Raw genomic sequence first — 21,461 nt, 5'->3', positions numbered from 1 at the left:
AAGTAATAACATGTAATTAAGATAACCTGCTTAATTGGATCAAGTGTCGCGAGTTGAGTTAGGTGTTAAGTTACGTAGTCACGTTGGGAAACTCCTTAGGTTGTATAGTCTTCTGTTGTGTCATTGAAGCCTTAGATAACTCAATGTATCTTAATGTTGTGTCTTATTAAAAAATAAAAAATAAAAAAATATTGCACTCCTTGAGTGTGTTTTCACTTTACCCCTTCAGGGTTTCCTGGCAAGGCATTACATTTGGTATCAGAGCCCAGGTTGCAACACTGGGATCTCTAGTTTTGCTTGTGACCTTAGTTGGTGTGAGGTGTATCGACCTTATGTTGTATTCATGTCCTCCTTGTTGTATGAGTGTGATTGAGCAGACCTTAACTTCTGGGTAACATATGTGTTCACACCTTGTTTTCACCTTCTTGATGTGGGTGCTTTGGAACGATTATATGTGCTTGTTTATGGTTATGATCTAGCTTAGTGTTGTTCGCTTGAAGGACTAGTGTGGTAGATATTGAATGCTTATTATGTAGTAAATTGAATGATTATGACCCTTCCTCTCTCTCTCTAGAAATTAAAATGATTTTGATATGTGTAATTATCTCTTATTTGAGTTTTCTTATTGCAAGAAAAAGGTTGCGATTTCTTGAGCCCTTGTGTGAGCCTTATAACACTTATGTGTTTTTAGATTATAAAAGGGCTTTGGTTTGAAAGTTAATATCGGTTATTGAGAAAAATTGTATGTTTACATTAAAGAATTCTCCATGTGTCTCGTAGGAGTAACATAATTAAATTCTATCTTAAGTAATGTGCATTAATATGTGAATTGGTGTTATGCGAAATTACCTTGTTTGTAAAAGAAGTATCAAAAGGGAACATGTTATAGCAGCTTCGAGAGTGTATTGATGTGTTCCACGAAAGATTGTTTTATGTGTTTCTTTAAACCAGTTTGATTGAGGACCTATTTTAGCAATGCTCCATTGAACTTGCTTTTGGATATATGTAATTACCTTATTATGATTAGAAAGTGCAAATGAAAGGCTTGTTTGATGTGCATGCATGATATGTATTATTTGGTTGATAGCTCCTCATTTACCTTCTTGTCGTATTTTGATTCTCAATGATAGGTTGCAGATTATGATATGTTTTTGTATTGAATTAAGAATAGTGAGTGTTCTCAAGGGGTCTTGTATTATCGAAAGATTGTCTGTCTTGATTTCTTGTTCGGAAAACTAGAACATTTTCTTGCAACCATAATGATTGGAAATGTCATGTTAGGTTGTTTGGCATCCTCCTAAAATGGTAGCGAAATGAAAACCGTGCAATTAAAATGATAGACTTATAGTGAGAAATTTTAGCTTGTAGTGTGATCTTGTTGACCTTGTGTCTTTGTAGGAAATAGTTTGATTATCAAACTCTCCTTCCCTTCGCTTTGCCTAAATCATAAGATTTTTAGAAATGCTACTAAGAATGGATTGATTTAAAAAAGAATTTTTATAACGTGTATGTAATTGTATGTTTGCTTTTGGGTTGCTTATGGAAAGATGAAAGTCTTAAGCTTCAGAAAGAAATTTGCATAGTTAGTAATGTGAATTTGAATGCTTAGTGGAAATTGAGAAAGATATAGGAATGATGTTATTTCCTTATGTAATTTTGAATTGTTATGAATTTCAGTACTTATATCTAGAATAAACTTGATTCAGTTATTCATGTGGAAAGCATAGTTAAAACCTTCCTTGAGTATATGATAGCGTACTGAAAATTACCCCCTGTAAATGTAACTAAACCAGTAATGGTGCTATTCCTTGTGTAATTGTAAGAAACTCGTGCTTGCTATGTGTACCCATGGGATGGTGAAGTAATCAACCATGGAGGATATGTTTACTTATGAGTATGGGAAACCATAATGTTTATGTGATGTTGCTTATTTGTTTCCTTACTGAGTGCCAACCCACGAGTTGTTGATAAGTCAGTATGTGAAGGGGTAGTATTAGAAGTCACCATTCCTTGAATAGTATGGAATGACATACGAGTAATGTCGACGCAAAGCGACTTTAGCTTCTCTATTTCGAGGAAAAAAAATATAGTTATATAATGAAACTGTATTATAGGTGTACTCAATACTTTCCCTTATGATGAACCGATTCATAAGGTTCATGTGTGCTAGCCTATTCCTATCCTTTATTTAAGCATATTGATGTCAGTTCTTGAACAGAATGATGGGTTTTATTGGAGGATCTTTTGCCTTTTCTTCATGAAAGGTATGTTATTTTTCACATGAGTTGCCAATTGAGTAGCGTTGGTAGACTTGTGGGTAGACCTTAGCCATGTATACCTCTGGCTTACAATGACTATCCTGAGAGGTGCGTCGCTATGCAGGGTGTGACCTGCGCGTGCCCTTTTCTGCAAGGTACACTGCCATGCGGGATACGTCCATTGTGTCCCCTTTCCACTTGGAGTATTGCCATGTCGTGCTGAGACACGATGCAAGATGTAGTAGACATTGCCATGTGGCCTACCGACAGGTTTAGGGTAGAGCCATGCCACGTGACAACGTGATGCGGGGTGATGTCAAGGTGCACACTGCCATGCCATGCATATGTGTGACTAGGCCACACCACATGATGAGCTACTGCGATAGCTAGACGATTGTTTCTTACTTCCTCATTGGTGGCTAGATGCTAGTCACATAGTGATGTTATGTGCACTTATGATATTTTTTTAATTTATTTTTTAATTTATTTATTTCCTTGTGGGCTAGCAGTTTATTTTATTTTGACCTTGAAGGTTTAGCCACAATCTTGCGATCTTTTGCTTACTTGATTTGATGTTGCAATTCCGGGATTATTTTCTTGCCTTACTATTGGAATTGATGGTTATTATCTTTATTCTTCTGTACTTTGGTGGCTAAACTGGTTTACCCTTGTTGTTTCCGTATGCTGGTCTTGTGTTGAAATGTGAATTCCTCTCCAAGAACGTAGAAGACAGTCTTGGTTGAGTGTATACGAGGAAGTAGACGTAGGGAACCTTGAGGATGGGGTTATGTGAGGCTGTGAGACAGCTAGGATCCACTACCTACCTATGAGTGGTGACTATCTCTTGGAGGCTAAACACCTTATGCAACAAGGGATGTTCATGAGGGTCTTGCATGGAAGGTAGCACCGCTATGGTGTGCCCTAGCACCATCAAGCCCTTGAGTGAGATGTTGGATATTTATGATCCTGTTGTAAAGCGGAAAATCGCGATCGAACCCTGGTTGTTCTCCCCTCTTCCAACTCCGAGGAGAGAGAAGGGAGGTTCGCTAGGATTCGATGGTTTTCACTTAGGGGAGAGACTTTACATTCAAAAGAGGGGTTGAAACTCATAAGATCCAATCCCACACAATGCAAGATTGGATGCTAAATGTGTTTCAAGGGTTAAGACAGCAAGGCTACCCTCTTTTGTAAAGAATGTGCATAGAAGAATTAAGCTAGGAATGCATAGAAAGTGATAAAGATTCGCTTATAAACTGAGATAGGAATACAGTATGAAGCCGCGGACCTGGAATTAGCAGTAAAATGTCGATACGGCGCTGTCCTGCAAATTTGAGCAAAAATTGTCGGGACGATGGCGCCCGGCGCCACGGTCCTCCGAAAAATCCGTGAAACAAAGGGGGATCTGTTCGTCTCTGCACAAGGATTCCAGATCTTCAATTTCAGCCGCGTACTTGCAACCTACACACAGAAAAGCGAAGACGATTGGGGGGTTAGGGATTAGGGGTTTGCCTTTAGGTCAAACCCCGGTTTTGGAATTAACCAAGAAATGAGCAAGAGCTGTAAATGTAAATGTATGTAAAACAAGTACTAATACCTTGTTCTAAGGATGTTTGTATCCTTATGTGCGAAGGTTTAGATGTTGTATGTTGTATGTTGTATGTAGCATGTAGTATGTGATCTCCTCTTCAATGGTTGAATCCTTGACTTGAATGCAACACTTAGCCTTGAATGGAGACTTGAAATGATCAATTGCTTGAAGGAATGCTTGAATGCTTGAATGCTTGAGTATAGTTTCCACGCCTTTTTCCATCATATCGAATGAAAGAGGAAAATGTAGTTTATATACTTGTCATTTAGGGCTGATAGACTGATTTTCCCGACCTTAGGCCGACCAGGAAAGTTAATTTCCAAATTGCAAACAAAAAGACCCGAGACCCCTTAGGAGACTGGGCCCAAAATAGGACCCAGGGACCAGGGCGCTGGGCGCCCTGGTCCTCTGGTCCTGAAGGACCACGGCGCTGGGCGCTCTGGTCCCACCTCCCGGGACAACAGGGTGCAAGGAGGTTCAGGCCAGGGTGCTTGAAAAATGCAGTTTTCAGTGTCGTGAGCAAGTTTCAGGGTCTCCATTCAGGTTGCGTGTTGCGTCGCCATCGTGAAGACCGAAATGCAGTCGAAATTGCAAGTGTCACAATTTTAGGACGTTACATTTAGCCCCCACTTTAGCGGGAGTATGTATGCTCATACTTCCGGTAAAGTACAAGGAAACAACATTGAAAGACTTTCACCACGTCAAGGAGGCAAGATACACCAAGCCCCCAGTGGACTAAGGATCTTACGACTTCGATTGACAAAGTAAGAGGGAAGATCAAGAGGAAGAACCATGACTGTCAGTAGTAAGGTTCCCTCACTATGAGTCATGCAATAAAGATATCAAAAAATTTCAAGGCAAGGTTAAATTTACCAAGAAATTTTCAAGTATCTTGAAAAGATATGAACGGGATGTATGCCCCCCTACGTTAAAGCGATCGCACACGCCTCACCGGGGGTGATTGTTTTAACGTAGTGATACACATAAGAAATGAGAAAGGAAAGGAGCACGTTATCGCAAGGATTTAGCCCCCAAGTGTGAGATAAACCCAAGGATAATAGACACAAAACATAAAGCACAAGGTGACTTCACTTTCCTCGGGGTCAGTATGCTGTATGATAATTCATGTATATATATCATATGTATGTATGCATAATTGTTCTTCATTCCCCAATCAAGGAAGGTCACCTAGAAGAAGGGAACACATGTGTCTTTTGAGTCAACATGAGAGAGATCGAGAGATCTCAATGATTTGCATCGTCCTCAAGTAGACAACACTAAAGACAACAAATAGAAGAATGAGAATAACATATAGAAGAAGTAACACAAGAGAGGAGGAGAAAATCTGCTATGCTAATGTAACTAGTCTAGCACGTCATCTACCCCCCAATCTTGCTGATCAATGTTTCGGGAAGGCAGGGAACACGCTAGAGGAGGAACATCCAACACAGCAGATGGAGCTATCACAAGATCCAAACACGGGCTATGTCCATGTTCCGAGCCACGTTGTTCTTGTCTAGGAGCTAGGATAAGTGCTTTAGAAAATTCATTAGATAAATGGTTATCAACATCAACAAGTTCATATTCACTATCAGAAGCAAGAGGAGTAACATTTTCATCATGAATAACATTTTCATCCATATCATCATCAAGATTTATAAAAATAGGGTCTTTAACTCGTACCGGATCAAGGCCATCATGCATCTTATGTTTAGGAGATTTAGGCTCAATGCCCGGCTGAGGAGAAAATGGAATAATGCTTGTTGAAGGTGTTTTTGGAGATTGCAAAGTTTGAGCTCTAAGACGACGCTTTCGCCGGCGTTCACGTGCAGAACGATTTCGTCTAGTCTTAGTACGAAGTGGAGAAGATTGAGGAGGAGGAATGTTCTCCTCCTTAGCACTTGAGTGTTTAGGTTGTGGTCTCTTAGGCTGGATAATAGGAGAAGAAGAAGGTCTCTTCTCTCTATAAAAAGAAGGAGGAGGAACTGCTCCATATAAGGGAAGAATATTTGGTTTAGGGAGAAGACCAAGTCCATCATGACGAGGAGGTATAGGTCTACTCTTAGGAAGTTTATTAGGCATAGACATAGTCACATCCATAGGGATGGGTTGGGAATCTTCTTGAGGAAAGACATTAGTTTTATCTTTCAAAGGAAGAACTTCCTTCTCAAGAATGATAGGAATGTCAAGTTTAGGTGTTCTAGGTTCACTTAGAGATAGGATCATATCTGTTTTCCACTTTTGATAAGATTTGAAAAGATGATCACTTCGCGGAGGAAGAGATTGGAATTGTTTAGGCCAAAAGTAATCAATAGGAATGCTAGAAGTTCTTTCAGCTGGTTTAAAGAGACTATGATTGACAGTAACAACTTCACCATTATGGGGAAATTTCAAACACTTGTGAATAGGAGAAGCAATAGCTTTCATGGAAGATAGCCAAGGATAGCCAAGCTTCACACGAAATTGTTCGGAAGATGGAATAATAGCAAAGTTCACATCAAGAGATTTGTTATGGACCTCAATAGGCAATGTAATAGAACCAATTGCAGGAGAAGAAAATGCATCAAATAGTTTCACAATCACATCTGTTTTGTCATAGATCACTTGATTCAATTGCAAAGTAAAAAGAAATTCTTCAGTAATAACATTAATCATGCACGAAGGATCAATAAGCACTCCACGGCAAGGTGTGTTCTTGACTTTTGCAACTATGTATAAAGGACCATCAGGTGCCCTAATGGTTTCACTGGAATCAAATGTGATGGAAGGTTCTTTAGGTATTTCTTGCTGCTCTACAAAGTTAATCACATTCGGAGTCATAGACACAAGACCATCAGATGAAAGAGAGGAATCATTAGCCTCAATTGCATTAGAGGTATGAGAAGGCAATGGATCAGTGAAAATCTGAAGATTTTGATTAGGAGGAGCTACAGATGTGTTGCCTTTATCATTCACTCCAGAAACAGAGATAGTGTTGTTATCAATCAAATCTTGAATTTTACCCTTTAAAGAAAAACATTTTTCAGTATCATGCCCAGGCTGACGGTGAAATTGACAAAAAGATTTGTTATCAAAATAAGGTGAAGTAATCTTTGCAGGATCAATTTGTCTTATAGGAGGAAGAGTAAGCACATTTTGTTCCAATAACTTATTCATAATACTATGCAATGATTCATTCAAAGGAGTATACTTTCTTTCTTTCTTGAAAAATTTAGAAATAGGAGGCACACCTGATGCTGCATTCACATTGTTGTTGATGATGTTTTCATTGAATTTGATGGAATCTCTGTTCGGTTTAAACTTTCCAAATGGTTGTTGACTGCTATCACCCTTATCACTCGGAGCCATAGGATGTGATTATTCCATTTGACTCATAGTCAGTTGATAATTGTGAAGAGTTGCACACAACTGTTGGAAAGAAGTAAACTCAGAAAACAGAAGTTTGTCTCGAATATCTTTTTGTAAATTAGAAATAAAGATTCTTTGAATATCATTATCAGGCACTGGAAAAGAAATTTGAGCATACAAATGCTTATATCTACCAATGAAATCAGTCACTTTTTCTTTAACACCTTGTTTACAATGTATTAAATCAATCAAAGTAACCTTAGGACTTATATTGTTTTGAAATTGTTGAATGAAAGCATTTGCAAGTTGTTCGAAAGAAGTAATAGAATAGGAAGGCAATGAGCAATACCATTGTAGGGCTTTGTCTCTTAATGTTCTAGTAAACAGTTTTGCAAGCAACCTTTGGTCATAAGCAAAATCAGTACATATTGTTTGAAAAGTCTTAACATGTGTTAGAGGATCTCCTTTACCATTATAAAGCTCCAAATGCGGGATTTCAACATGTTTAGGAGGGATAGCTCGAACAATGTCAAGAGAAAGTGGGCTCGCAACGTCAAATGTGGGCACACTAAACTTAGATTGATTCATAGAGGCAATTTGTTGCTGTAAAGAAGAGACAGTTTGTGCTAGATTGTTAATGGTCGCTTCAATCGAAGAATTCATATTGGATGTGTTAGATTGAGATGGAGGTGTTATGTTATTGAAAGAAGGTAAAGAGTAAGGTGGTGGGACTCTATGATAATTAGTCATAGGAGATGATTGGACAGGAGGAACACTACAAGGAGGGATGGAATGGTTAAACGAATTGCCCCCTTGCGTCATGTTCATTTGTGGAGATGTAATAGGAACACTCATTGAAGGAATGAATGAAGAAGTCAGATTAAATGAAGGAAGAGGGTTAATTGAAGAAGAAGGGTTGCCCCCATGACTGGTGATCATAGGAGGAATGTCTTGTGTTGAAGTAGTCATTATGTTTGATGTAAAAGTAGGTATACTAGCAATAGGAGTCATCAAAGGAATAGAATGATTGTCTTGAGTAGGAGGTTGTGTATAACCTAAGGTTTCGGCACAACTCTTCATAGGCATCACATTTGAATCCACAATGTGTGCAATACCACGCAAAATATCAATTCCATTCTTATCACTTTGAAGCATACGTTTTAGACCCTCAATTAAAGGAAGAGCTTGACTATCAGGGTATTCTTGAGACATCCATTGTCGAAAATCGTCAAATTGGTTATCCAATTTCGAAAGTTGTTCTACGGAAACCTCATGGAGAGCTTCTTCATCATTAGGAGGATTAGAGGAATTACCCATGTCCTCGTTAAAAAGGCTATTCAAATTAGGTTCCATTTCCTTAGTAATTAAACCTCGGAAAGACTTAATTCTACGGCTTCATCTAACAGGAATAGTGTAAGTAGGGCTTATTGTTGTAAAACTCATGCACTAGAAAGAGAGAGAAGATTTTGAATTTAGAGGTAGCAATTTTCAGTAAAATCAGCCAATCTTCTGGATTTAAGCTGTTAAATGCAATCACAACAGTCTCCCGAAATTTTGGAAAAAATGTCCGAAATTTGCAGGGATGAAAGGTATGATGATTTTAGAGCTAATCTGAAAAAATTGAGTGATTTTACGATCTGTAGATAGGCCAAATTAAAGTTGCGATCTCGAAATTGAACCCTACCAAGATTGTCGAAAAATGCAAAATTTGAATTTTGAAAAAGAGAGGGAAACTGAAATTTTGAATTTTATGATTTTAGAGGGAATGTCAAGAGCAATGCAAATTTTGAAATTTGAAAATTGACTCAATTTCACGCAAAATTCAATTTTGAAAGCGGAAATCGAAGTTGTTGTAATTAAGCACTTAATTTCAAAAGTCACAAATTGCAAGAATTTGAATAAAGCACTGAAATTTTTAATGAATGATAACACACTTTTCAGATTTAGGACAGTAAGAACACAATTTTGACACAAAATTTCAATTTCAATGATTTTTAAATGTTTAGAAGCCTTAATCCATGCAATCACAAGACCAACTTTGACTGTAATTTTGAAGGTGTTAAAATTGATAAAATCAGCCAAAATTCTGAATTTTAGCAGAAAAACACAGTAAGATCTCGCTCCCGAAATTTCGGAAAAAATGTCGGGGACGATGGCGCTCGACGCCACAGTCCTCGCAACTTTTTTCCAAATTTTCAGGGATGAAAGATATTGTGATTTTATTGCGGAATCCAAAGTTACAGCTGATTTGGAGATGTTTTGATCAGTGAAATTGTCGGACAAAGGTTGAATCAAGAGGGTTTCAAAAATTAGGGTTTTGACACTTAACCACTTAATTTTCAAAATCAAAGCACAAATATGAATTGACAATTTGTAATAGAAGGGCAGATCTGAAACAAGCATTTAACAATTAGACATTTCACAAGCTTAATTACTAAAAAGAAAATTTAGGGTTTTTATGCAATTAACCTCTAAAATTTTGCAAAAGATCAAACATAGAAATGTAATCAATTTTTTCAGATCTAAGCATGAAAAATCAGAAAGGATGTTCACGTCGGGTTCACCAAAATGTAAAGCGGAAAATCGCGATCGAACCCTGGTTGTTCTCCCCTCTTCCAACTCCGAGGAGAGAGAAGGGAGGTTCGCTAGGATTCGATGGTTTTCACTTAGGGAAGAGACTTTACATTCAAAAGAGGGGTTGAAACTCATAAGATCCAATCCCACACAATGCAAGATTGGATGCTAAATGTGTTTCAAGGGTTAAGACAGCAAGGCTACCCTCTTTTGTAAAGAATGTGCATAGAAGAATTAAGCTAGGAATGCATAGAAAGTGATAAAGATTCGCTTATAAACTGAGATAGGAATACAGTATGAAGCTGCGGACCTGGAATTAGCAGTAAAATGTCGATACGGCGCTGTCCTGCAAATTTGAGCAAAAGTTGTTGGGACGATGGCGCCCGGCGCCACGGTCCTTCGAAAAATCCGCGAAACGAAGGGGGATCTGTTCGTCTCTGCACAAGGATTCCAGATCTTCAATTTCAGCCGCGTACTTGCAACCTACACACAGAAAAGCGAAGACGATTGGGGGGTTAGGGATTAGGGGTTTGCCTTTAGGTCAAACCCCGGTTTTGGAATTAACCAAGAAATGAGCAAGAGCTGTAAATGTAAATGTATGTAAAACAAGTACTAATACCTTGTTCTAAGGATGTTTGTATCCTTATGTGCGAAGGTTTAGATGTTGTATGTTGTATGTTGTATGTAGCATGTAGTATGTGATCTCCTCTTCAATGGTTGAATCCTTGACTTGAATGCAACACTTAGCCTTGAATGGAGACTTGAAATGATCAATTGCTTGAAGGAATGCTTGAATGCTTGAATGCTTGAGTATAGTTTCCACGCCTTTTTCCATCATATCGAATGAAAGAGGAAAATGTAGTTTATATACTTGTCATTTAGGGCTGATAGACTGATTTTCCCGACCTTAGGCCGACCAGGAAAGTTAATTTCCAAATTGCAAACAAAAAGACCCGAGACCCCTTAGGAGACCGGGCCCAAAATAGGACCCAGGGACCAGGGCGCTGGGCGCCCTGGTCCTGAAGGACCAGGGCGCTGGGCGCTCTGGTCCCACCTCCCGGGACAGCAGGGTGCAAGGAGGTTCAGGCCAGGGTGCTTGAAAAATGCAGTTTTCAGTGTCGTGAGCAAGTTTCAGGGTCTCCATTCAGGGTGCGTGTTGCGTCGCCATCGTGAAGACCGAAATGCAGTCGAAATTGCAAGTGTCGCAATTTTAGGACGCTACCCCTGTTATTTGTTCGGAGATCAGGCATAGAGATGTTGATCGTGCATGTTATCTTTGACCAAGCATTAGACATGCTCACATGTGGCCTTTTGTGTTGTGCATTCCAGTTATGTGGATGGTTATTATGTGTAATCATGGATTAAATGGTGTTAACTTGTCACTATGTTATGGGACATAGTCATTGGAAAGGTTCTTTTATGCCTCAAAAGTGTAAACAATTGAGTTATTTACGTTGCTTTTATTTATTGAAAGTTAACTTGGTTGTAGAAATTGATATTTGAAGCAAGTTCTATGCGATAAAGTTTTATAAAAAGATGAATTGGTAAAAGAAAATTGATCATGATGGCATGTTTTCTTGTCATGTTTGATAGATGAGTATGGTAATTGTTGCATATCTCTTTCAATGCTTTAATTTGGTGTAATGAAAGGAAGAAATTTTTTGTACCTCTGGTATGATTATTGATAAATCCCCAGAATGTTATAAGAAATGTAGGGATTCAAATGTATCTTGTCAATGGATAATGACATTCATAGAGGATTCAACAATAATATTTCAATTGTTTGTGAAAAGATTCATATGTGCAAATTGCTAATTACTAATTGAGTTTCAGGGCTAACACATGTTGCATGAGTTCCACTTAGCTTTACGACTTCCGAGAGTAAGTTGGAGCCTAGGGGGGGAGAATGTAGTGCCCCTACCCTAGTCAGCTTTCTAAAACCGGTTTGACCTTGGTTGACTTTTTATGTGGCATTCTTGAATGGTTGGTTTACCGTGATGTAATGTTGTAGTCAGACATTATGATTATTATGCGTACCTGTTAATGTTCTTTCACATCAATTCTTGTGCAAGTTTAATTGTTTCCCTGATGCTTGTTATTGATCTCGAGCTAACACCTTCATTAAATATATATATATATATATATATATATATATATATATAAATATAAATATATATATATATATATATATATATATATATATATATATATATATATATATATATATATATGCTTGCGTGACTCTTGGTTGTAGGAGATTGCAGGTACAGTACCGTCGTGGTGCATGGTTCGTCTTCACCTAGATTCGCAGGGTTGAGTATACCTCTTTCACCTTTAGAATTTGGGTTAGGTGGTCGTAAAACCCTCATTTTACCCTAGTCATGCTCAAGTGAGCGTCACCTATGGTCCGTCAATTTCCCTTTTCGTTTGGGTTTGTGGGTTGTGTATTTGGTTGTCTTTCTTGGGTTGTGTGCCTTGCGTGTGGTAAAAATTGAGTATTCTATCCTAAGTATTTGATTTGATTTAATGTGTTCATTTATGCATTAGTAATTGAGAAATTAAAATAAATAGGTTTCTTTTATGTGATTAATCATTAATTAAAAAAATCGCTCTATTTATGTTTGTAGCAAGTTTAATTTAATGGTTAATTTAAAATCATGAATTTATTTAGTTTTTGCATTTTGATAAGGGAAGACTTAAAGTTATTCGAAATAGAAATAATTTAATTTCTTTTCTGCTTTTTGAAATAGAAAGGTTAAATTTAATTATTTAAGAAAATCAATTTTTTTATTAGAAAAGCAAGTTTAATTTATATATATATTTGATATAGTGTGAAAGATTGATTTTGGGAATTTAATTTAATTAAAATATTTTACCCTCATCAATATTGCGAAATATAAATGTTAGCTTTGTTAATATTGAGAGAATTAAAATTAAATGAGAAAGAAGCATTTTAATTTTAATTAGAAAAGCAAGTTAAATTAATTGAATAATTGAAAAGAATGATTTCTTTCATTTTTTATTTAAAAAGTGTTTAAATTCGAAATTAGGAGATTAGGTCAAATTTTTATTCCATTTAATCTAGGTTGGAAAATATTTTTAGGGTTGTTGATTTTTTTGGGGGAAAATATTTTTGGATGGAGAAAATGGGGGATTTTTGGAAAGGAAGAATTTTTCTACAGCTGCAGGTTGGGCCTCTTCTTCAAAATCTTGCTAGGAGTGCTAAAAGAGGTAGGATTCTTGTTTACCTTTTTATTTCGTTGATAAATCAAAAATTGTGTTTGGTTGTTCTTCATGAAATGTTGGTTTAAAAAAAAATCCATGAATGTTCTCAGATTTGAGTTTAAAAATTGGTTTGCATTGTTTTGTATTGTGGGAAGATTGTTAAATTAGTTGGAGATCTTGCTTGTAGATTAAGTAGATTCACTAATTCTACCCTGAGAGGGGGTTATGCTGGCGAAATTTCGCCAGAATGGGTTGCTTGGGAACAAAAATGTTATTTAAGAATGGTTGAAACCATTCTCTGTTTGTCTCAGAAAATTTCTGAGTCTTTTTTTTGTGGGGGTTTTAGTTATTATAATTTTTTATTTTTTGGGGGGGGTTATTGATTTGATTTAAATTCAATGAAGAAGAAGAAAAAAAAAAAGATAATGAAAATTGTTTGGGCTACGGTTTGGCGGGCGGAGAAGCCGAGGCTCAGCTCGCACCGCCTCCCCTTCCCTCCTCCCCATGGAATTTCCGTAGGGTCCTGCGCCCGCGGAGACCGCAAGGACCTACGCCCACGACAGCCGCAGGGTTTTCCTGCACCCGTGGTGGCCGCAGGGACCTGCGCCCGCGGCGGCCACAAGGTTTCCCCGCGCCCACGGTGGTCGTAGGGGCCTCCGCACCCACTATGGTGGCCGCAGGGGAGGAGCTGCAGTGGCTTCCACCACTCCCGTGATGGGAGGTGGGCCCTGCAGTGACCTCCCCAGTTTTGTTTTAAAAGTTTTTTTTTATTTTAAAAAAAAATATAATATAAAACTTGTTTTACGTAAATTCTATTTTAATAGATCTTTTTCATCTATTTATTATTAAATATTATTAATATATATTTTATTAATGAGGACTAATAAATATATATTAATTAATATTTAATTTGGAAGCGGTGCATTTTTAAATTATTATTAATTAATTAATATTTAATTTGAAACTGGGTATTATTATTAAAGTATTAATGGTTATATTTTATTTGCTGGGGTTAATAAATATATATAAAAGTTAATACTTAAATTGGGTATCCATTTTAATGAGGAAGTATCTTTTTGGAAAAAGATCAAATATTATTTTAATTGGAAAATTTCTTGAAATAAAATATATCTTGGTAATTTCTATATAATAAGTTATTCAAGGATGTACTATTATTGGATTTGAATGTTATAGGTGATCTAGGAATTTTAGAAATGAAATACTTATCATTGGATATTCAATGATATTTTGAAGACTTAAATAATATCCGAGATGCTGCCCGTGCAAAATAGTTCATGCAACAACATGTTGAAAGAACAAATTTCAAATGACAAATACAATCTGATTTCAAACAATTTTCAAAAGATAAAAACAATGAAAAAATCATAGTCAACAGCTAACACATTAAGAATTATATGACCGTTGTTAAACATTAGCACCTTCGAAATCTTAAACAACAAAAAATAGCTGATGTGTAAGTCATCCATGTCCAAGGATATGACAGCACTTAAAAGACTCAACGAGGAGCACTTATTCATTGAGTTTACCACTTAGAAGTTCTGCCCCAAAAAATTACAGTTTAAATCTGTGCACCCAGAATGCTTGCTGTTTTAGGCAGAACTTTACTTAACTTGACCCACCAAAATGTGTACCATTTCTGATTTCACTTTGCCTTTTAAATGTTGGGTTTGCATCATTATACCTTTATTCCAACTTTTACGGATAAAACAAGTGGCATATGCCACGGGCCATGGAAAAGTACACCACATTTCAGTTAATCATTTGAGTAGAGTTCAGTAAAGCATTTGCCAAGTTTTAGGACTGGTGATGGAGTTCTGTAATGGCTTAACCATGGCGAAAGTGTGCTTAGGCTTTTGGGTGGGAATTCTCCTCACTTGTGCCATTTAAAAAAATTAGGTGAAAAAATGAATGGTTAAGCCACACAAAAATTGTGTTTAGAGGAGATTTTCATGATTTGAGTCAAAGAGGACTTTTGGGAGGAGTTAACCAATCAATTAATGTGAAAGTGGAACTTTCTGATTGTTTGGCCATAGAAAAAGTGTGAAGTTTTGCCATCTAAAGCATGTGTTGACAGTGACTTTGCCAATAGAAAAATACTTCTTTTGCTTGTTCTCACTAATTTTTTTTGGATTGGCGAGTATCGTCCATAGATTGGATAAGTGACTAGGCATTGGAGACTTGTGATATAACGGGACAGTCTAAAAATGTTCCAGCTGTATAAATATTTTTGAACCAGCTGAACTTATGTTAAGATTCATGAATTGATATACTATAGATATTCCATTATTTATAGGACATTCTATGTGAGTGCACCAGATAAATCCTTACAAAAAAAATCTTGTCATTAAGACAAATACCCTTCAATATCAATGTAGCCATGCACCTCCTTTTCATACGAATAGGAATGTATCGTAATTCATATGATGTACAGACTAGTATTTGACTCTAATATTTGCGTTGGCCATGTTAACGAAGACGTGTTCCAGATAAATTGATTCATATTGAGAAACGCTCTTCAAACAAATCCATTTTCCACAAAGGTCAAACTTTACCGGAAGTTTTTATTCCAAAGTTTTCCCGAGAATCGCGACTTTTAGGGTTTTTGACTCAAATTTCTATTTTGTCGGTGTTGACTACAGACAATTTCTAATTAAATAGATTATAACAAGAACAAGAAAATATAACTTGGTAGCTCAAGAAATCGATATTAATGGCAGAAGCACTCAGAGCGCAGTTTTGGCCCATGCTATTCTTCATTGTGCTTCTGTCTCCGTCTTGTCATTCCTTCACATGGGTATTCTATCCTTTTTCACCCATTTATCATATCTTCAATAAAAATTAAAACTTACTTGTTTTGATATGATATTTTGGTATGTTTGGATGTAGGAGGGATGCAGCACTGCATGTGAATCCAAATTCTGCTCAGGTGTTGATTCATATATTGGTATGTTTGGATGTATTGGTATTGATATATTGGCATGTTTGGTACGTTTTGATATGATATATTGCTGATGTTCTGCAACACTTCCATAATTGCTTGAAACTCTCACCGATTCATATGTTTACTAAGTGTCATTCCTGCTCAATCTTTTCTTTGAGTTTTTTTCTTTGTCAATTTGGGTCTGTAATCTATTTACAGTTCTTTGAATTTTCTAATATCTTGATGATAGATCATTGAATGTGATCTGAAACGTTGATTAAAAATACATACACAATCAAATTTAAAGATAATGCCAAAAACACTTATATTTATCATTGGTAAACACGCTTACATGACTGCTTGAAAGTCTCACTGATTTACTTCTTTTGTTTGTAATGACAGTTGCACCACTCTTGAGATATGGGAAATACTGTGGGATATTTTACAGTGGATGCCCAGGGGAAGATCCATGTGATGGGCTTGACAGGTGCTGTATGACTCACGACCACTGCATCAGCAACTCAAACTACCTCAACGTGACATGCAATCAGGATTTGCTCGACTGTGTTCAAGCTTACCAGAATTCTGGAGATGGGCAGTTCTCAGGCAACACTTGTGACATAGGGGATGTGGAGAACATCATTAATGTGGCTATTGAAGCAGGTGTTTGGATTGGAGATGGTATTGGAGATGGGCCTGCTCCTCCTCCCTCTGATCTTCCCTTCTCCTCCAATTCTAACCCTAATTATAGTCCTTGATATCAAAGCTCCTCCACTTCTAACCCTAATTATAGTCCCTGATATCAAAGCTTTCCAAGTGTAGCTGAACAATTAATTTAAGTCTATCAAATGCCTTCCATTCTCATCCTCTTTCTGCTTCTATACGATTTATATGATGTGATTCCAGCTACATTATTCATAAACTTATTGAACGGTTTGTGTAGATTAATTCTCAAAATTAATTTGAAGGTTGAAGGGTAATCTTGATGGTCCTATTTTGAAGAAGTCTAGAAAGAGGACCTTAAGGATGACTTTTTCCTTTCTTTTCTTGAAGATTAGGGAATTTTGCCTCCCACGAAAGACATGATGTAATTTGAGTTGTTTTCTATTATTTGTTAGTTATTTACTTCTTTTTTCTTTTTTTTTATATTTTCTTTTTGCTTAGTTATTTTTTGGCTTTTCTTTTCATAATATTTGAATTTTTTATGTAATAGAGTTTGGATTCTGGTTTTTCATTTTATAATATAAAAAATGATAGAAAGCATAACATATGGAATAATATACAACCAAAATTAATATATGAGACATGAGATTTGATGTGATAGAAACTTATGTGAAGAAAAATTACCATCAATATTTTTTTCTAATTATATTATTCATAATGAAAATTGTCAATATACTAAGACTAGAGTCTAAATCTATAATCTTATAGTGCAACCTTCTTATATAGTCATACATGTGTTTCATCTAGGAAAATAACATATACCATTACATACACTCCCTAAATAATGTTGATCCGTTTGTATAACTAATAAGGTATCTAATGGAACGCCAACCATCTTATGGAATATCAACCATCACACAAGTATGTCATGATTGCATGATGATGTCAGTATGTTACACATACTATCAAACATGATGTTTCTATATGAATAATCGCTGTATGATAAGTTGTTCTTGCACACTAGTGATCACATGGTTGTTAACCAAATACTTTCTACATGCACATGCATTTGCATAGAAGAAAGTTATAGATTTTGATGGAATATTTTCTCCTATTGTTGAGATTACTTCAATAAAAACTATTCTAAATATTGTGGCTATAAAAGACTTGCATCTTGAACAATTAGATGCAAAATAATTTTTCTCCAAAGAAATTTTGAGGAAGAAATATACATATAGAAACCACAAGAATATGAGCTCAAAGGTAAGGAGAACTTAATTTGTAGGTTAAAGAAGAGTTTGTATGGTTTGGAGAAAGCAATCTAGACAATGGTATTTGAAATTTGATAATTTTATGGTTGAAAAAGGTTACAATAGATATCGTTTTGATATGTGTTTATTTTAAGAGATTTGATAATTGTAGCTATATTATTATATTATTATATGCTAGTGAAATGCTTGTTTCTAGATGCAATGTCTAACATATAAATGAGCTTAATAAAAAATTGAAAAATTTATTTGTTATGAAGGATTTGGGTGCAACAAAAAATCTTTGGTATCAAGAAATAATGCAGACAAGAAAAAAATACACATTACCATTGTCTCAAATTCAATACAAGGAGAAGGTGTTTCAAAGATTTTAAATGCAAGATGTGAAACTATCTTCTACATATTTTCTTAGTCATTTCAAATTGTTTAAGAAGATGTATCCCAAGAAATAAGAGATGAACTACATGTTCAAAATTATACAATCTTAAGCACTTCGTACCTTGATGTATGTCATGGTGTGTACAATGTTGGGATAAGGTGTTCTACATCTTGTATAATATTTATAATTTTTATTGAATTATTATGTGTGTGCACTAGTACATTCGGAGCTGATTTTCGATAGTTGTTTGTCAGATTTGCGACTAATTTTTGTTGAAGTGCCGACAAAATCAACCTTCAAAAACTCAGCATCGGATTGGTCGATGATGCCATGCCCGTCGGAAATACGACAATCCAATGGACTCTGTCGACGGTCAAAGAAGTCGTCAGAATCAGTAGATTTCGTTGAAAAGCCTACGGCGATTTGGAACTTCACACTGACGGTGATGCTGTTTATCTGATGCTTGTGTCGTCAGTCCATTCAGAGACATTGATGACCACCCGAGTATGAAGTGTCGTTGCACATACATTATCCTCGTCGGATGTTTGTGTGGTTTGAGTCAGAAGTGCAACAACTCCAGAACATTTCACCGACAAGAATGTTGTATGTCCACCGATTACATCGTCGATCAAAAGCTTGGTATTCATCGTAATTTCGACGATGATAATTTTTATCAAAAAATAATTATTATTATCCAGTCCTTGATATGTACAGGGAATGATATTCTATCCCCACCACCTACCAGTAGAGGCATAGGTTTGAAGCTAATATGAGGCACATGGTTTCAAGCTAATATTATCAAGCGCACCATGGTTGAGATGGTCCAACTCCCTAGTCTCACTCTACAACTAATCTCATGCCATATCTAGATCAAAGACATCTCAAATACATCATCGGTGGAAAGCTGCAAAATGCCATTTTCATACTTAAGCAAGACATACACAATTGGGCACAATCACCAAGAGAATGGTAAAAAGTGTGTTTGAGATCATTGTCCTAATTGTGGTGTGGTCACAAAGAGATCACCGTAAATTTGTCAAACTCTTCGTGACCACACCACAATTAGGACAATGATCTCAAACACACTTTGTTCTCTTGGTGATTGTGCCCAATTGTGTATGTCTTGCTTATGTATGAAAATGGCATTTTGTAGCTTTCCACCAATGATGTATTTGAGATATCTTTGATTTAGATATGGAATGAGCTTAGTCATAGAGTGAGACTAGGGAGTTGGACCATCTCAACCATGGTGTGCCTGCATATGTATATAGTTTTGTGTATTCATTAAAGATTTTCATTTAATTTTGAGCATTTTGGTTAGCAAATCAGGGGTGCACTTTACATTCTTGTTGTTATCCAATTCACTTACTTTAGCTCTGTTTCTTTCTTCAGATTTGGGGTCTAGAGCTCCTCCCTAAGCAGGGATTGTTGGTTTTGTCTCCCCTGCTTTGGTTGGAGAGTTTCTTGCTATCTCTGGTAGTTAGACCATAGAGTTCAGCTTTTCTTAGATTCATTAAGCTTTTTATTTGTTGTGTAGTGTATTTATTGATATGCTTGATTAGGATAGTGTTTAATCTTTGATTTGCTAACCCTAATGACTAACATTTGTTTCTTGTGCTTCTCTTTGTGTGTGTAGCAATCAAATAGGTTTTTCTAACTACCCTTCTTTTTGAAGAGCATCATATACATATACATATTATGTATATATCTATATATCTACATATACATATATGACCAAGTCCTATATATCATTTGGTTTGATTTTATTATTGGTTGTTTTCACATATGATATTATTAGAATACCTAATGTTATATCCTATTTATTTTTGTTATCCAATTTTCATTTATATGTCAATTGCATTTAATAGGGGTATTTTTGTTAGTATCTTCATGCATTGAGTCTAAATTTTAATATCCTAAAGCTTATTCCAGTCTTTTCTAAGGTCCTAGGTCCTTGTTGTTTTGAAAATCTCATTAAAAGGCTCCAAAAGGTTTCAAATGTACCTTATAAATGAAAAGAAGGGCTATATTCTTATGATTATATTGTAAAAACTTTAGAAAAGAAGCACATTCATGTGACTTCATGAAAGCAAAAGTTTTTTCCAAAAGAAAATACTTTGGAGGGAAGGTCATTCAAGTCTTCAAATGCATGTTCTACATGTGACCAATGATTAACTGGAGTCTGAAGGAGTCAAACTCGGGTTTGACATAGTTGGACTTGGGTTTTCATGCAAATACCCTATTAGGGAGAGGAACTAGTAGTTGTGAGGGGTAACTTTGTCAACATGTAGCCATCACGTAGAATATCATAAGACCTCCAATTTTTTTAGAAATGTAAAATGGACATTTAACTATCTAAAAATTAAGGTTTGAAGGCGTGACTTTGTTACCAATTTTTTGACTTCAAGAGATAAAAAATAGAATTATTATATACCTCATGTCTTATCATGAATTTAGGAAAGTTTAGAGAAAGGATTTATTAAATACCTTGGAGGTGTCTATAAGGTTGAGCTTATTTAAAAGGATGAGATTTCACAATGCAAGGTTTGGAGAGAAAATAATTCACTTGAAAAGGCATTTTAATTCAAAAGATGTAAAGACAAATAAAATTCTTTATTTATTTATAAATTTTTTCTAAAGGCTTCCTTCCACGTGATTATCAAGAAAAACAATTTCATGCATAGCTTGGAGGGAAATAGAAAGCTAAAAGTATACGCTTTCATGTGATTTTAGGGTTTGCATTCTGTTTCAAATGAAAAGAGCCATTTATAGCCAGTTTTTAGAAGTTATGCTAGGGTTTGGCTGGGTCTCAAATCAACAAATTGGATAGGTTCTAAGGAAATGACAACTCCTATGATCAAACCCTCCAATTGACTTGGCCAACTTATAGAGTGAACCTATTTGGTTACTAACTCTCTCACTTTAGGCTCTGCAAGACCTAGGCGGGTATACCTACTCACTAGTTGTTCCTTCAACTAATGCTTTTTATAGCAGATTTAGTGTCTTGATCTGACTTCCCCCTATCTCATAATGGCATCAGTTCCTAGAATGGAGATATAGCAGATGAGTTCAATATTTTTATTGTAGTGTGTTGCAAGACATCTCAGTGATTGACCTCCCTACTTATTTTTCTATTTGTTTGTCTAGATATTTCACTACCAAGATAGGTGTCTACTTATCTTCTGACTGGTAACATATGTTGTTTAGGACAAGATAT

General features: G+C 36.0%; 1 protein-coding gene across 1 annotated transcript; it reads left to right on the top strand.

Moving 5' to 3' along the window:
* Window positions 1-15,720: 15,720 nt before the first annotated feature.
* On the top strand, window positions 15,721-16,903 carry LOC131037275 (probable phospholipase A2 homolog 2). The gene is made up of 3 exons (XM_057969347.2): window positions 15,721-15,808; window positions 15,901-15,958; window positions 16,337-16,903. The coding sequence occupies exons 1-3, from the start codon at window positions 15,725-15,727 to the stop codon at window positions 16,690-16,692; spliced, it is 498 nt and encodes a 165-aa protein (XP_057825330.2). The 5' UTR covers window positions 15,721-15,724; the 3' UTR covers window positions 16,693-16,903.
* Window positions 16,904-21,461: the final 4,558 nt, after the last annotated feature.

Source organism: Cryptomeria japonica, chromosome 5, assembly GCF_030272615.1.
Source record: "Cryptomeria japonica chromosome 5, Sugi_1.0, whole genome shotgun sequence".
Taxonomy (NCBI): domain Eukaryota; kingdom Viridiplantae; phylum Streptophyta; class Pinopsida; order Cupressales; family Cupressaceae; genus Cryptomeria; species Cryptomeria japonica.
The sequence above is the reverse complement of the archived record's forward strand: the minus strand, read 5'-3'. Positions and strand labels throughout refer to the sequence as shown.